This window comes from Rhopalosiphum padi, chromosome 3 (assembly GCF_020882245.1).
Source record: "Rhopalosiphum padi isolate XX-2018 chromosome 3, ASM2088224v1, whole genome shotgun sequence".
Lineage (NCBI taxonomy): Eukaryota > Metazoa > Arthropoda > Insecta > Hemiptera > Aphididae > Rhopalosiphum > Rhopalosiphum padi.
Window position 1 is genome coordinate 21846709 of NC_083599.1, and position 18844 is coordinate 21865552.

At 30.5% G+C, this 18844-nt stretch overlaps 3 protein-coding genes across 3 annotated transcripts in view; 1 reads left to right on the top strand and 2 right to left on the bottom strand.

The window, feature by feature from the left end:
• LOC132927239 (protein argonaute-2-like) overlaps positions 1 to 18844 on the bottom strand; it is a 33845-nt gene that overhangs the window by 10197 nt on the left and 4804 nt on the right. The window lies entirely within an intron of this gene.
• LOC132924905 (inhibitor of growth protein 4-like) lies at positions 2998 to 4641 on the bottom strand. The gene is made up of 6 exons (XM_060989346.1): positions 4605 to 4641; positions 4313 to 4548; positions 4140 to 4248; positions 4019 to 4072; positions 3731 to 3942; positions 2998 to 3099 (listed from the first exon to the last, which is right to left on the bottom strand). Exons 1-6 carry the CDS (start codon positions 4639 to 4641, stop codon positions 2998 to 3000), a joined length of 750 nt encoding a protein of 249 aa, XP_060845329.1.
• Positions 15976 to 17840, top strand: LOC132924581 (uncharacterized). Its single transcript, XM_060988973.1, has 2 exons — positions 15976 to 16449; positions 17368 to 17840. The coding sequence occupies exons 1-2, from the start codon at positions 16328 to 16330 to the stop codon at positions 17546 to 17548; spliced, it is 303 nt and encodes a 100-aa protein (XP_060844956.1). The 5' UTR covers positions 15976 to 16327; the 3' UTR covers positions 17549 to 17840.

Below are 18844 nucleotides of genomic sequence, written 5' to 3' on the forward strand. Positions count from 1 at the left end.
GTATGGTTCATCAGAACACATTTTGTGATGTTAGCTTTAAATGCTTTAATATTAGAGCTAGGTACTTAGTCACTTATCGTGACGTCCTGGGAAATAATATGAACAAAAATAGAAATTACATATAATACATTTATATTAAGTGTACACGAAAATCTGTCACTTGACATAACATTTTGTATAAATTGTATCATGTTTTTTTCAACCATGTTAAACGGTTAACTTATTGTAAAATCCGGACTGATATTTGAAATCCGGACGTATGGTAACCATGCATAGGTATACTATGCATAGGTAACCGCTATAATGCGACAGTGCGACACAAAGGAAATGTGCGCGTTTCTCGCGGATCGTAACGAGACGCACAACCGTCACATCAATGTAAACAAGATATTATGATCGGAACTTTTTCGGGTCATTCGGTAGGCGCGTGACGTATGTAGCGTACATTATAATGACAATAATTATTTATGATAATAATGATAATATACACGGGTAGGCGAATGACGGGTACAGCGCGCTCGAGTCAAATCCATACCATCGCGATCTGCCATTTTGCATAATTTAACGCGCACGAATTTACGTTGGTAAAATATTATAGTAATAATAATATTATCATGGGTGTGGTACGATCGATAGCGTGTTCAGTTACGAGCGTTCTGGCGTCTGGCCTACGCGATACCCGTGACCCACGAGTACAAAGCGCATACGTAGTACGTACGACAAGACCGGTATTACGTGCAAGATATAAAGTTAATACCAGTTATATTGGTTATTAGTTTATTACTATTGATTATACATCGTTATTAATGTATTATCTCGTCTAGGTACATTATTACGCACGTCTCGCGTTTAGACGCTGTGTACATTGCATTTCCGATGATCTTTATATTTACGAAATAATATTATCGTGGTTAACTGCATTTTTTTGGCAATTTTCATCAAAATTTACAAAGATGGAACTAAAAATATTCGACTGGTCCAAATTAAAAAGAAAAGATAAATAAGTGGGTACCTACTGTTGTGCTGTGCAGTGCAGTAAATGTTGAGTGGTTCACTGTAATAATAGGTGTATTCAAATTTATATATGTAATATCGTTGCAGGTAAACAAAAAACGATTTTGAGCGGAGACTGTTAGACCAGATCACTAAGTTCGTGATGTGATTTTTTTTTGTTAGATATTTCTTTTATATGTAGGTAAAAATGCAATTTATCTTATTATTAGTATTATTACGGTAGATTGATATAAATTTTTCTGAAAACATTGTATTTAATATTTATTATAGTTTAAAAGTTAGTAACACTTTACTGTGAATAGTGAATACCGTATAAAAGCATAAATAGGACAAAGGTTTATATCATAATAAATTATAATTAGGTAGCATAGGTGGTAGCATAGGTGCAGATTTGGGTCGTTTATTCAGAATGGTAATGAACAATGTTTGTTTCCAACTCGAACATTAAGTGGATTTAGAAAATAATGTTATGACCATAAGTAAAATTGTGTTTGTGAGCGGAAAAGAAAGGGGTGATAAAATAAAAATATTTTCAAGTGTTAGCTAAATAAAGGTATAATGTTATGTCAGCATATAAATGTTAACAGGTTAACTGCCATGTGTACCATATATGGTACACTTTTGTATTGCCAAGCAATTAATACAATTTATTACAATGTTTGTCCAATACGCTATACAGTAAAACATGTCATTAATAAAAATATTGATTAAAATATTAAAAAATTATAAATTTGTTTCGCTATTTTTACTAAAACATTACTAGGAGGCCACACAAACATAACTCATAGGAAAATCACATTTACGTGTACCCATTTTGGCGCACGGTGTAACTAATGTCAATGAATCGAATGTACCTTATATGGTACATGTGGCTCGATAATAATGTTCAGCCGTGTACCAGAAATGGTACACATAGCAACATGTTATAAACATTTAAAAAAGCCATGGCAGTTAACCTGTTAAGATATAATTATAAATATAATCAAATTTATTATATAGTTTTGTTAAATAAAAACTGTGAATTTCTTTGTTTCATTCCTAATATATTAATGACATCCTGAAGGAAACCATATCTCTATTCAAATTCAGATGATTTTGAAAACCAATTTATATTATGCTATCTAGGTTATTATTTAATATCATGGTAGTGTTTATTATTACAAGTTCGCTTACCTTTAGTCAAAATACTGATAACTACTTGTTCTAGTTTCTATTTTTATGTTTCAATAATAATTACTGTAATTGCAGCAAAACCATTAATAAATTATAAATAAAATAAAAATTTTTATAACTATTATATTATTTTTTAAGTAAGTATATTTTATGATTCTAATAAAACTATTTGGAGGTAGACTATTGTTTACTATTGATTATTGTTGATCTCATTTACTTTAAAAACATTGAATTAAAATCAAAAATAATTAATTTAATTAATATGACTATATATTGTATTTTCAGTTTTGGATAAGAAAAATATAAATTTAGAATACAGATATAGTAGGATGTAGAATATTTAATTTTAATCTCAATTTTTTATGTAATTCAATGACATTAATATAACAATCAATTGCTTTATCAAAAAATTAAAATAGTATTAAAATCAAAGAATGTATAATATAAATATACTCAGAAGACAAATATAACTACAAGGATGTTTTTATTTTATTAAAATGTGCTATTACAATTTATAAATAACATCTACAGTATATATGAAACTATTTAGTATTTAATTAATAATAAATATGAATATAATGATTAAAACTAAAACTACGTGCAATGAAGATTAAATAGTATAGTTAAATAAAACCAAATACATATTATATATTTACGTATATATATATACGATCATCAGAAGGTTCTAATAACCTTTAGGGGATTTTAAAATATTATTGATAGTAAAAGCATTTGACGTTTATTAAGCGATAAAAATTCAGAAAGGTTAAAATATTATTATAATAAAAACCGAGGAGAGTATGAGATGTATTACTGCTTTTCTTCTGGCTGTTTGCATTTTGGGCAGAACCATTTTCCTTTGGGCTTAGTAGTCAATTTTACGCAAACAAAATGGAACCATTCAATAGTACACTAAAATGAAAAAACCAGATAATTAAATAACTACTCTGCTATTAGTAGAAGTAAAGTGGGTCGCTGTAAAGAGTGTATTAAATTTGAGTTCTGTAATATAGCATTGAAAATGTTTATGAGTGGAGACAGCCTATTTCACTAAATATATTTACTAATGTTAACTAATTAAAATTAACTTAATTAATATTAACTATATTTACTAATATTAATATTATTGTAAATGTTCATAAGTTTGACAAATTAGATAAAAATGTAAATTTCAAATACATTAAAAAATGAATATAATATATAAATGTGTATTTAATATTTTTATATAGCTAAAATAACAACTCATGTATAGTTATGTGGGATTTTGTATTAAATATTCAAAAATTTTGAAGTATTTCATAAATATTTTATCATCATTCATAAAAACAAAAATAAAAATGTCTTAATACTTTTAGAAAACAATACTATGTGTAGGAAATGCAAACATTAACTTTTGGGTGAAAAAATTTTCAATTAATTACAACCTATAAGATACAGACAACATAAAGAACAAATCTTATAAAGATATACATAAGATCAATAGAATAAATAACTCAGATACCTGTCATCATGAATAATAATTAAAAAAAATTACTATACTTACATCTGGGTTATCACACCCTATCATTTGCCCAAATGAGACTTGGTTACACAGACAAAACTTTGGTTCATTCGGATCAACAGGCATGTCGATTACTGCAGCCGGACGTACAGATCTTTTGCCAGCCAGTACACCGATCACTCCGCTTTTAGCATTTTTTTTAGGAATATTGACATCCTGTACTTTTTGAGATGCAGCACTTGTTTTTTTACCTCCTAAAAATGTTGGTGATTTTAATTTAAATTACAATAAATCTACTTAAACAACATGAAAATTATGTCGTCCACAAACCTTTATCTAATTGTTTCTTTTTAATGTCATTGTTCTCGGTCTTAGTAAGTTTTTCTAAAAGAAACACACATGAGGAAATGTTTTAACACCATCATTAAAATATATTTTGCAGATCACTCACTTTTTTGTGAAGTTTCCTCAATAGTTTTGGCGGCGTTCATGGCAGCAACTTGATTGTTGGCTTCGTACCACATTAAATATGCATCCATCTTTTTTATTACATCATCCACCTGAAACGTACAATGAAGTAGACTAAAATTCTTAAGTTACCCAAACAACTCAAAATCAACATACCACCGTGTATGTCTGTAGAGACAACTGAACTTTATCGTCACCATACTCGTTTGCTTTCACATACTGACGTTGTATTCTGTTATATCTTTTCTTTTTTTTGTCGGTCAAATATCTTCGATTCTTAAGGTAATCGTTGGTCTCTTTGGTTATGTTGCGTATCAGGTCTTGCGATTTTAAATCGATGTTTTGCAACAGTATGAGGTTTTGCTGTATCTGGCTAGGAAGGTTGCCCAAACCTAAAATGTGATTTCGTTATTATTTTGTTAAAATGTAAAACCAAAAGTGTGCTTACTGGCTAGAAACTTGTCCATGTCTAAAGGTGAAGCCATTATTGAAATTGTATGATTTATAGTGTTTAGTGGATATAAAAATGAATAAAAGACACTAACAATATAAACAAACAAAGATATGGAATGTTTTGTGTGCTCTGTTTGATGAACTTGTTGAATACGAAATTAGACGCACAAACTCCTGTTGTCGATACTACCGTGTGAACGAGAATGACGAGAATACGTCAATACGAGAATACGAGATTTTGGTATGGCCGACTAGGGCGTATACAACAAAGAACAGTACTATATAGTATACCTATATATTTATCAGGCTTGACACTCGATTGTTGGTGGCACTGTATGAGTCAAAACTTTTTTAAAGAGTTTTAATGAAAAAATTGCATTCAAATCGTTAATTACTCGTACGCTATCTTCCAAGCAGCGATTAAATTAAATTTTTTGTACAACAAAATTTTTAGATAGACAATAAACCAATAAAATTACTACTACAAACCGTCCGCCATTTTACCAACAACGTTGGGTCGGCGGCGGAATAAAGTAAAAGTAGGGGTTCTCCGTTGTTTGGATGTTATTGATTTATACAATATGTGATATATATTCGACGCCGGGTGCGCCGCGCGCCGTGCGCCATTCCGCCCAACGCATCAGGATTGCGTCGTTGTGGCAAACTCGAAACCCCCCAGCCTCCCTCGCCATCAGACCGTAACAACTTCTATTGACGATTGTGACTTGTCGAGGAATCTGTGTATGTTATATTTTAAGGAGGCTAAAGCATACCATGTTTTAAGGATCGGTGTATAGGGCGTGGTTCATATATTATTACATATAATATTGTACATTTTGGCTATGTCAATGTCGTGTGAGAATGTGAGAATGAACATTACCGTGTGTAATCCATTGTTGCATTTTTCGCGACGAAATTTGAATTCCCAGATTTACGATACCTAATAATCAAAGCAAACCATAGGTACCTTATGAGGATTCGTCGAAAATAGATATATTATTGTTTTTCCATATAACTAGTAACTACTTTAAATAATCATTCATAAATTCATAATGTTATAGTCGCGTCGTATCCGCATCATAGAAAAATAATATATGTTAAAAATGAGTTTATTTTTTATAGTTTTCGACTTCGACTGTTGCGAGATCCAATTCCTATTCATAATTTTACCAACCACGTCGGGTCGGCGGCGGAATAAAGTAAAAGTAGGGGTTCTCCGTTGTTTGGATGTTATTGATTTATACAATATGTGATATATATTCGACGCCGGGTGCGCCGCGCGCCGTGCGCAATTCCGCCCAACGAATTACGATTGCGTCGTTGTGGCAAACTCGAAACCCCCCCGCCACCCACGCCATCAGTCCGTAACAACTAACAATTGCTTTTGATGATTGTGACTTGTCGAGGAATCTGTGTATGTTATATTTTAAGGAGGCTAAAGCATACCATGTTTTAAGGATCGGTGTATAGGGCGTGGTTCATATATTATTAACATGTACATTTTGGCCATGTCAATGTCGTGTGAGAATGTGAGAATGAACATTACCGTGTGTAATCCATTATTGCATTTTTCGCGACAAAATTTACGATACCTAATAATCAAAGCAAACCATAGGTACCTTATGAGGATTCGTCGAAAATAGATATATTATTGTTTTTCCATACAACTACTTTAAATAATCATTCATAAATTCATAATGTTATAGTCGCGTCGTATCACTCGTATCCGCATCATAGAAAAATAATATGTATTAAAAATGAGTTTATTTTTTATAGTTTTCGACTTCGACTGTGGCGAGATCCAATTCCTATTCATAATTTTACCAACCACGTCGGGTCGGCGGCGGATTAAAGTAAAAGTAGGGGTTCTCCGTTGTTTGGATGTTATTGATTTATACAATATGTGATATATATTCGACGCCGGGTGCGCCGCGCGCCGTGCGCCATTCCGCCCAACGAATTACGATTGCGTCGTTGTGGCAAACTCGAAACCCCCCCGCCACCCACGCCATCAGTCCGTAACAACTAACAATTGCTTTTGATGATTGTGACTTGTCGAGGAATCTGTGTATGTTATATTTTAAGGAGGCTAAAGCATACCATGTTTTAAGGATCGGTGTATAGGGCGTGGTTCATATATTATTACATGTACATTTTGGCCATGTCAATGTCGTGTGAGAATGTGAGAATGAACATTACTGTGTGTAATCCATTATTGCATTTTTCGCGACGAAATTTGAATTCCCAGATTTACGATACCTAATAATCTAAGCAAACCATAGGTACCTTATGAGGATTCGTCGAAAATAGATATATTATTGTTTTTCCATACAACTACTTTAAATAATCATTCATAAATTCATAATGTTATAGTCGCGTCGTATCACTCGTATCCGCATCATAGAAAAATAATATGTGTTAAAAATGAGTTTATTTTTTATAGTTTTCGACTTCGACTGTTGCGAGATCCAATTCCTATTCATAATTTTACCAACCACGTCGGGTCGGCGGCGGATTAAAGTAAAAGTAGGGGTTCTCCGTTGTTTGGATGTTATTGATTTATACAATATGTGATATATATTCGACGCCGGGTGCGCCGCGCGCCGTGCGCCGTTCCGCCCAACGCATCACGATTGCGTCGTTGTGGCAAACTCGAAACCCCCCAGCCTCCCTCGCCATCAGACCGTAACAACTGCTATTGACGATTGTGACTTGTCGAGGAATCTGTGTATCTTATATTTTGGGGGGGGGGCTGAAGCATACCATGTTTTAAGGATTGGTGTTTAGGGCGCGTTTCATATATTTTTACATATAATATTGTACATTTTGGCTATGTCAATGTCGTGTGAGAATGTGAGAATGAACATTACCGTGTGTAATCCATTAAAGCATTTCTCGCGACGAAATTTGAATTTTCAGATTTTACGATACCTAATATCAAAACAAACCATACCTTATGAGGGGATTCGTCGAAAAAATGTATAATATTGTTTTTCCACACAACTACTTTAAATATTCATTCATAATGTTGTAGTCACGACGTACCCGCATCATCGAAAAATAAAATATAAATTATAAACTTTTTCATACCTGTAGTTTTCGACTTCGACCGTAGCGATATCCAAGTCCTATTCATAATCAAGTTCAAAGTATTTTTTTGAGTACAACCGTTAATGAAGTGTGTTAACTTTTTAATGCTATGCAAAATACGTTAACGTTTTCGTGTTTTTATTAAAAAACGAAAATTACCAGTTATTATTATAAACATAAAACTATAAAAGTTACAACAGCACAACATATCTTCCCCTATAATAAGCTCGTTATGAAAAATTACGAAATAAGAAAAGATTCGTCGACAAATATTACAATTTCTTCGTCTTCAAATTTTGAGCATGTCCGAAATTCCAATATATAATTTTCTACTTTTATATCATCGTAAAACGAGATTTGTCACAGATTGGACAAAGTGATGTAGGTTTTTCTCATTCATTTTAATGTAGCCAATGTAGGTACCTGTTTAAGAGGGCGTCACACCCGCATGTGTTGTCTCTGTCTTACAAGTATGTGACATAGCAAATTTACGCTCAGCAGATCACGTTTAGCTCCGTCAATTTAAAAATTGGAGTGAAACGACCTATTATGAAATTTGATGGTAAGAAAAGTGTCTGTGTTTGTATGTTGGTTTTTTACAATAGTTCAATTTTTTAGCAAGTTATGCGTATATAACATAGCGCAAATTAAAAATGCTCATAACTCACTTAAAAACTTAAAAAAAACCAACATACAAACACAGATAATGTTCTTACCATCAAGTTTCATAATAGGTCGATTCACTCTAATTTTTAAACAAACGGAGCTAAACGTGATCTGCTGAGCGTAAATTTGCTATGTTACGTACTTGTAAGACGGAGACAACACATGCGCGTGTTGCGGCCTCTTAAACAGTGGCGTACAAACGGCGAGTATATATACGAAAATATTGTAGATATTGACGCGGACGAACGGTGTAATTATTATGACAATCTTCTATCGCCGTCGGGATTATCGTTGTCACGTATTTTATTTTGTGCGATTAATCGCCTCGAACCATTGAACTTAGTGACAACCGAAATTACGACAAGTACGTTGTTCAAATTTATTTATTTTATTAGTTATAATGTATTATTATAATAATTTCAATAATTCAATCAATTACATTCGAACTATTATAAACTTGTGTGACAATATTGTAAATAAAGAAGTTCTACTGTTGAAACAAAGATGGATAATCCCAGAAGATAAACCCCCTTGCACTTTTAGATGCAATAAAATAAAAATACGTTGTTGTGATGAGTTTCTGTCAAGGACGTATTTGAGGGGGGAAGAGAGCATTCGTCCCCCATCACTCGTATTATTTTCTATATATAATACATTAATTAATAATTTATTTAAAACATTTTCCATTTGATAAAGATTGTAAATCGTATTGATATCATAATATTTAACATAAAAAGTATTTTATGCCTATTTAGGTAATCAACTGTAAATTATTTTTAGTTTGTATAGAAGAAAAAATAATTTTTTTTAACTTTTTTACTAATACATTAAAATAAATTAATACATGACATATTTGTAGTTCTTGTCCTTGTGAAATTTATTAAAAAATCAAAATTATGATATCTCCATTATTTTAGGAGATATCGCAATGGGTAAATAATCCTCACGGGACACCCTGTACACTGTATACATATGTCTTACAAAATACAAATTACTAAAAAAAAAGTTTTAAATGTCTAGTTATAATACTGTATACCAAAATAAATGTTAAACAGTGGAAAACAGATTTTTAGTTATTAGAGAGTCTATCTTTTATTTACTATTAACAATCTACACAGACAATGGACACAACGTATATAGCGCTATACGATGCGCGTTTACGATGAATCGTCTGATCTACAAAACTACGATCATTGTATTATTTATTATATATTATACAATATAAATACTATAGAAATAGTATGACAAAGGTGACACGTAATTTTAAACTAAAATTCAATATTTTTTTATTATGTTGTTTATTAATTAATTTGTATTTAATTATCTGCACTTAGTTTTTTTACATTGCACATTTTACGATCAGAAATCTAATTTATTTTGATCAAGTTTGATAAAAAGGACTCAATTTTAGTTGATGGAATGTGCAGTCGGTCCAGATTCAGATCGTTTATTTTGATTGGTAATGAGTAATGACTAATAGACAAAGTTTATTGCCAACTCAAACAAGTCTATTTGGAAAATAATGGTATGCCCAATGCGGCAATGCCAATAGGTAAACTTGAGTTCGGTGGTGGTAAAATAAAAAAATTCTCAAATTTTAGCTAAATAAAGGTAAATATATTATTCAGTTTCGTTAAATATACACTATAAATTTCTTTGTTTCATTCATAATATATAAATGACATTCTGAAGAAAACCATATCTTAGTTCAAATTCAGATGATTTTGAAAACCATTTTATATTATGCTATCTAGCCATCCAGGTTATTTTTAATAGCATGGTAGTGTTTATTAAATCATAAGTTCGCTTACCTTAAATCAAAATACTTATAACTACTATTGTCCTAGTTTCGATTTTTATGTTTCAATAATAATTACTGTAATTGCAGTGCAAGCATTAATAAATTATAAATAAAATAAAATTTTTTTTTTTATTACTATTAAATTATTTATTATTTTTTATAATATTATTATTTAAGGCGTTATTTACAATTAATAAATCATTAAATATTACGATTAATACATTTATATTAATAATAATTACATATAAAAAATATACATACCTGTACACTTAAACATGAATATTAAAACATAATTTAAGATAAAGGTGTTCATTATAATAAGTAAGTTATTTTTCAGCTCTGTATTATATACAGGTGCGCATTGTTAAAAATTGTGTTTGTGGGTGGTTGGGGGAGGGGTAATGAAATAAAAAATGCACAAGGGTTAGCTAATTTAAGGTATAATGTTATGTAAACATATAAATGTATAAATAATTAAAGTTGGTGTACATGCTGACATGCTGTACATCACTTTTCTCATGTTCGTAATTAATATAAATTTCAATAAATTCTTGAAAAAAAAATGAATAAGAAAGAGGTGATAGTTCGTCTAATTCACTTAGCTATATTTAAAATTACTTATAACTACTTGTCTTACTTCCGATTTATATGTTTCAGAATTTGAAATTAAAAATTGATGTTATTGTTTAAAAAAAAAAAAATTATAAAAACTTAAATTGTTGAAAAATATTAAAAATGTATTTTTTTTGCGATAAATGTTAAATTAAGTTATGTTCAAAAAACGGTTATAGGTTTAGCATTAGTGTATTACAAATTAAATTGGTCATTAAACATTTTACAAGAAAAACGTTAAAAAATTGTAAGTTTCTAGACGATATACTTAAATTTATAAGAACGTTTTAAAGTTATACGTTTTCATTGTTGAACTACTATGATATTTGTAAGACGGAGAAAACACATGCAGATGTGGATAACATAATGCCCTTTATTTATTTAGTTTTATGTGGCGCAATCTACAACTTTAAAAAGTTGCGAAAATTACATAAATATTTTTTTCTTTAGGTTGTTTGCTGCGTAAATTACAAACGCCCGGCGGATTTTACACTAAAAAGAATACTTGTGGCGCAATTTACATGCACTGGGTACGGGGTACCTTATGTACGGAAAACGGTGACTTTGTACGGTTGGTGCAAAAAGATACGGCTGCACACTGGGGATATCCCGAGTACCTCCGGTTTTTAATTTTTACCTTTTTTATAGCCCGAGTGCGTCCGTAGTCTTATCGACAAATTATATTACAGTGCCCGAGTGCGTCCTCGGTCCACAGCTGCTATAGGTATCTATTTAAGATAAAATAATCGAACTTTTAAGATACCTACATGTTTGACGATCGATATGGTGGTTAAAATGTACAACTATAATACTTTCATTTGTACATTTATGACTGTAAAACACTGGAAACGGTGGGGAAATTAATTTTAGCTCCGATAATAATTTTGCACGATTACAAGTTAAAACTTACTCAGTTACTGTTAATAAGTGCTATAGTGAAATTGTGTGCGAAGTAGTTCCGTAATATTATATAATACAAATTGTCAATTTGCAAATTTTAAAAATGTCATTGCCCGAAAACATGCTAAGCCAACACGGTAAGGAAATAAAAATTATTGAAGGGTATAAATTAAGATTTCATAAAATATTAAATAATAATGTTAGACGATGGAATTGTACAAACAAAAAGTGTAAAGCATATTTTAAAACCGATGAAAGTGGAGATACTGTTATAAAGAATAAATTAGATCATAACCATGAAAAAGACGTACAAGACATTATGGTTAGACAAGTTATTCTTAATTCATTAAAACTGATATGAATTGCTTTTGCAAAAGTATATATTTGGCAAGACGATCAAAACTACCAGCAAGACCATGTAATATTCAAAATGTACATGAAGTAAAATTTTAAATACTTTAAGTACTGTTAAGACTATATATGTAGATGGTACATTTAAGTATTGTACTAAATTTTTATTACAATTATTTACAATACACGATTTAAGTAATGGTCATTACATACCTTTAGTGTATTTTTTACTTAATAATAAAGAATGCGAATCATACGCAAAATGTTTTAATATATTAAAAACTGAATGTTTTAAATTAAATTTATGTTGTTCTCCCGAATATAAATTTGCGGATTTTGAATTATCTATTCATCTTAACACATTAAAAGTTTGGCCAACTATAATTATTAAAGGATTTCGTTTTCATTTGGGGCAAGCATGGTGGCGTCACATTCAAAATTTGGAGTTGAGTAAAGATTATCGCGACCAAACGGAAATAGGTTTATTTTTGAAAAATATAATATAGCATATTTGAATTGTAATACTGAGTTCCCTAAAGCGACTAAAAATATGTGGAAAAATGATGTATAGTTAAATATTAAATACCTATATAGTTAGACATACTTATGATGAATATTTATCAAATTGCTTAGATTTTAAGGCATTTGTCTAGCATGTGTTTTACCTTAATATAGTAATCTAATACTAGTTTATTATTATGCACCTATTTAGTAACAAAAAATAAATAAAATTAGATGTATACTCTTTTTGGACAGGCTTAAAAATATTTTTTCAATTTACAGATTTTTGTAGCACATTTTTAATTTAATATAAATCTAAAAAAAATTACAGACAATAAATTAATAACCCAAATTACATAATAAATTCGAAATATGATTCTACATATATATTTTTATTTTTTAATTATTATAATAAATAATAATTATAAATATAATAAAAAATAATTTTTTTTTTTTAGTCACAATGAATCGTTACTCTAGCGAACATATTATGCTGTCTAGTTTAGAACTGTTGATTTGCGAGTACTATTCTCCGATAGTACTATTGGAAACGTTTGGTCTAAATAGCAGTAGAATAAGATCTGAATTGCTTTATCGGATAAATCACTTGATAAAGTGTAAACCAGATGGCCTTAAAATTGCAGCATTTAAATAAAAAATAATTGAAATATTTCAATGCAAAGTGAATAGTAACTCGAAGCCCTTTTTTATTCAACCAAATCAGATTATATATACGGGTCAAAAAACCAACAAAAAAATTGTACAAAAATAATACGAACCAACTGCATCAATACACGTAAAGCCTCCTCAAAATCTAAATCATTACAAGTTAAGAAACCTACCATTTTATGATAATATTGAAGAAATTATTAAGCTAACTCCTCTAAATAGCTCAAATTACAAATGTACATTAGTAAACCATCTTACAGGTAGCAATATATTTTATGATCACTTTTTTTTGAGTTAATTATATTTATAATATCTATTTTATTTCAGGTATGAGAGAATATGTATTTACATTTAATATGTCTATAAATCAAATTAATATAATATCTTCAAATCGTGATATTTCAAAAACAATACCAGAATATCCCTATCAGTACCAAATTCGACTATGTCAAATAGAATTAGGGCGTTTTGAAGTAACAGATTATTTTCCCAGTCAACTTAATGTTCGAGTTGGAGATACACCTTGTCCATTGCCACCTACTAATTCTAATAAGCGATATGAGCTACCTAATTACTTGTGGAGTACCTCAAGGGAGTGTTTTGGGTCCTACTTTGTTTATATTATATATAAATAGTATATGTGATCTTGATATCAATGGGCAAGTCGTAACGTATGCAGATGATACTTGTTTACTTTTTTCTGGTGATACTTGGGATAACGTTCGAACAAAAGCTACACTCGGTTTCAAAAAAGTATTAGGTTACTTGAATCAAAGAAAACTTACAATTAATTATAAAAAAACAAATTTTATTAATTTCTCTATTCATAAGGATGAAAATAATTTTGATCATTTAAAAATACACAATTGTGGAAATGAACCTTGTGGTGAGTTAAATTGTCAAAGTATTTTCAGAGTGTCGTGCACTAGATATCTAGGATTAATAATCGATAATAACTTGAGATGGAATCTACACGTGAGTAATATTGTGTCACGACTACGAACAGTGTCTTTCAAATTTTATAAATTAAGAATTTTTTTACCAGTTCATACTTTAAGAATAATTTATCTTGCCTTATATCAAGCAATATTACAATACGGCCTGTTGGTCTGGGGAGGTACAGCCAAAAACGCACTACAACCACTAGCAATACAACAAAGATTAATAATTAGGATCTGTCTGTGTAAAATAAGCCTAGAAGGATCAACAATAGAAAACTTTAAACTATTCAATGTTCTATCCCTAGAAAAACTTTACAAAAAAATAGCTATATTTTTCATAATTAAAAATTATTATCAATGGGTGGACGTCGTTAACATTAATGAAAAAAGAGAAAATACAGCATACAATGCTAAGATACCTTATACTAAAAAATCTTTTGGGAAAAAATTTATTAATTATCTTAGTCCCACATATTTCAACTCACTGCCAATTAATATTAAAATAAATATATACGATAACTCCAGGAATCTTAAAAAGTCGAATCTCAAAAAATTAATTTTCAACTGGTTAGAAACTCATTTAGACTAGTGTTTATCGTTTATGTATATTATAATTCATGTATTTGTTTATTTATTTATATTTTTATTAATTTTTGTATTAATCACTAGATTTTGTAACTCTCTACCACCATCACAAGCTTGCTTACAGGTGGTAGATAGATTCATTTTATTATTATATTATTGTAAATTTGCTCTTTTGAGCTATGTATAATTTATTATAATACAAAAAAAAAAAAAAAAAAAAAATTAAAAACCAATTACATTTTTTTTATTTATTCAAAAATAGCTATTTTATAGTTATTTATTTGTAATATGGAGAAAAAACCATTTTGAAATCGGTTTAATTTTAAATAATAATTAATCCAGCCACGGGGTGTGTATAGGTGTATACAACGATTGCACTGCACGGTTGACGGCGGCCGTCAACGCGTCGGGCGCTGACGGTGAATTTTGATTTTTGGCGGCACAAGTGGGGCGCCGCTGCAGTATCCGCGCGACAGTAGGTCACGTCGTGCTGCGGGCAAGCCGATGCAATGGACAAGTGGAACAAACCGTAATAAACCGTATTCATCCAAGCTAAGCGACGCGCATTGAGCGCGCCTGCGCGCCACGATCACTATTGTTGGTTATTCACTCTGGTGCCGAACCGCTGTTCGTTCCGTGTTTCTCCGGTGCACCGTGACCTGCCTCCGCCATTGTTACAGATCGACGTGCGCGTGTTACGCTAAGGTTCCGCATTGCTTCGTTTAGCCGGTCGTCCGCCAATACCTATTGATACATTTTTAATCGCCAACGTCGATTTTCATAACCGTTTAAAACCGCGCGTCCAACGATCGGATTTGTACGCAAACTATTTCAGTGTCCGTAATTACGCCGGTGTTTGTAGAGATGTCTAGCCGTCCAACTTCGAGTGGGTCGAACGACGGGGACTCTTCAAGCGACTCTAGCAGTACATGCACGTCATGGATCTCGTCGACTTCCTCGTCCTCGTCCTCGTCTTCGTCTTCGTCCGTATCATCGACTTCGCCCACGACTTCGGTCACGTCTACTTTTGAGGACAGCCAAGAGGATACCGAAAGTGACGATGAGAGCGAAGACATTAAAAGGTGTCCTGACGCCATCCCTATCAATAAAAACTCCGAAATAGGCTCCTCCGATATCGATAAGAATACCAAAATTCCTCCCACCTCTCTCAGCCAAAAGCCTCGCATCTTCCTTAATCACACAAATGCCCGATTAGGCAGCTTCTGTGTCGATGATGGTACCGAATTTATTCCCTTTTCTTCCAAAGATATTAGACGTCACTACAGGAGAAAATCCCGCCCGGGGCAAGATAAAAATTCTAAAACCAAACAAAGAAGGTTATCTTAAATTTTAATATATTTATAGTGTTTTCACTCTAAAATAGCATAATTTATACACAGAAAACAAACAACATTATGTCATACTTCTTAAATGGATATCAATGAAATTATGTTATAATTAATATGCGTGACATTAAGTTAACAATAGTTTTAAATAATTCCCAGTAATAGGGGCAATGTCCCCTTTACCCCCCTGCGGGCGATATTGGGCATCTATGAAACCTATTTCAACAACCAGACGGACGCCTACGTTCAATCCGAAATGGATACCGACGCCAACGTTCACCTCGAAACCGATAACGTTGGCGACGTCCTAGAAGCCGACGACGACGACGACATCAACGCCAAGACCATCCTCAGACAACAGTTGTCATTACCCAACAAGTGTGTATTTAACATTTTTACGGTTAGCGCGCGAAGTAAACACGCCTTAGATCATATACAATGGATGGAGCCATAGTTCCGATATTTGAAGCACATATTATAAGCGACAAGTCTCTTCTTGACATTCATTATCTGCGCACGCGTGAGTATACTTGTCGCATATTATTCATTCTAATGTTTTTAACTAACCGAACCTAACACTGCGCCAGTTCCGAATAAATATGCGACGAATATACTCACGCATGCGCAGATAATGAATGTCAACAAGAGACTCGTCGCTAATATGTGCTTCAAACATAGACCTTATTAGGTCATATATATATATTATACGTCATTTTTTTTTAAACTTGTGTCAGTTCAGGTTATGTCCGATGTGTTCAAACATTTTATCCATGTTTAATTAGTAGGAATAGTTTACTCATTTAAATACAAATAAACAATGCTTTGGACACTGTAGAAAAATTAATCACTTATAACCAGTTATATAAATATATTTTGTAATATGTATTAAAATGATTTTAACTTAAATTATTATTTTTCAAATTACATAGTAAAAGTTAAGTTCTGAAGATGGATATTTTAATTAGCCAGGAAAATATTCAAATTTTTACTGGTTAATATCCACCTTTGTAAATATGGTCAGAGTAATGCAAATAGATGTTTCAAGTCACTCTAGTTGTACCAATAAATTAGTTAAATAGTTTGGAATATTACATGTATGTCTTTTACATTCAATAAACTTTCATATGAATATATGATACATTTATTTCTATTTAGTTATTAATATACAAGTAGAATATCGTTGTAATAATATTTTCTATTCTATGAGTTCTATGGTTTTAAATCACAATTATGAATTTTCACTTAAATTATTTGTAATGGGTATATTAATTATTTTATTCATTTATTGTTTTATAGTTATGAGTCAAACAAAGAGGTAAATCACCAACCACCATCAGCTACAGACTCTAACACTATTTTTCAAAGAGAAATAGTTGATAAGGATCCAAACGATCATACGTATGGCGATGGATTTGAAATTGACCAAATGTTTGGTCTGATGATAATAAGAGGCATAATTCATTACCATCTCAAATGATGAAAAGGCATTCATTCTGGTGAAATTGGAATTTCATCTAAATTATATTTAACTATTTCAGTATTTTCATAGTATTCCATAGCACAAAATTGCACATAACATATTTTATTTTTTATACTTTGTATTACATAATTTTTTATTAATTTAAAAAAATTATAATTTTTTAATTTTTCTCGATTAATCGGTATACCTTTATAATATGTTGTGTGTAATCTACAAGGTATAATTGTTTGATCTATATCATTTTTTTTTTATGTCGATAAGATTTCAAATGAGCAGACCAATTTTTGTATTTAATTGTTAAATTACATTTATTACAAGTTTTTTTGTTATCCATTTTATTATAATTATCTATTCCTTTAACATTGTTTTCAATTTTATTTAATCCTTCCATTATCTAATTATTATAGTTTTTACTATTTTTTTTACATTCATTTTTTAATAAAAATTATATTATTAAAAAATAACATTTAAAATTTTGTTTTTTGCAACTCTACATTATAAAAACTCCCTTCAATATCTTCATTGTTTAATGCTATAATTGTATATGTTATAGGATATGTGTTTAAAATTTCTTTAAGTAAAAATGTTTCTCTTGTCTAATTATTACTATATTTATTACCAAATGTTTTTTATAAGCTTTTATCCTTACTCTATCACCTACACTAAATTTAATTTGTGTTTAGGTTTGATTTTTTCAGAAAATAGTTTGTGTAGAACAATGTCTTCGTTATATTTATTTACTTCACAAGGTTTTAAACCAATAGATCGATGTATTTTTTTGAAATTATATTCATCTAATAAAGTTTCTAAAATATTTATCCATTTTTTAGATTTTTTAACTTCAAAATATTATCTCATTTTACCGTTTAATGTTCTATTAAACCTTTCAATTATTGACGATTTTTCTTCGTTTTGTGAGTGATACATATGAATCCCATATTTTTATAAAATATTTATAAAATGTTTATTTTCAAATTCCAAACCGTTATCTGTGTGAAGTAATTTTAGTGCTTGATGATTTTGTAATTTAGCTTGTTCTATTATTTTTTCAAATGCTTTTGAAACACTAATTCCATCTATATTTTGAGTGGTAAAGCCCAGGAGAATTTTGAAAATGTGTCTATAACAGTTAATATATAAGAATAACCATCATTTTTATCAGAATAATTTCTCATTATAATTAAATCAAAGCCCATCGATCATCAATAGCTTTAGTTATTCTTCTTTTAAGAAATCGTATCCAACTTGTTTTTTACAGAAATTGGTTTTTTTTCTGTTGAGTAGTCATATAAC

What these genes read in the sequence shown, in the direction of transcription:
- LOC132924905 (XM_060989346.1), bottom strand. Translation starts at nt 4,641, where the DNA reads ATGGCTTCACCTTTAGACATGGACAAGTTTCTAGCCA. An exon ending in CTCTACAGACATACACGGTG is followed by an intron (nt 4,249 to 4,312) that starts GTATGTTGATTT and finishes TGTACGTTTCAG; the next exon opens with GTGGATGATGTAATAAAAAA. An exon ending in TAGGGTGTGATAACCCAGAT is followed by an intron (nt 3,100 to 3,730) that starts GTAAGTATAGTA and finishes TTTTCATTTTAG; the next exon opens with TGTACTATTGAATGGTTCCA.
- LOC132924581 (XM_060988973.1), top strand. Translation starts at nt 16,328, where the DNA reads ATGGATACCGACGCCAACGTTCACCTCGAAACCGATAACGTTGGCGAC. An exon ending in CAGTTGTCATTACCCAACAA is followed by an intron (nt 16,450 to 17,367) that starts GTGTGTATTTAA and finishes ATTGTTTTATAG; the next exon opens with TTATGAGTCAAACAAAGAGG.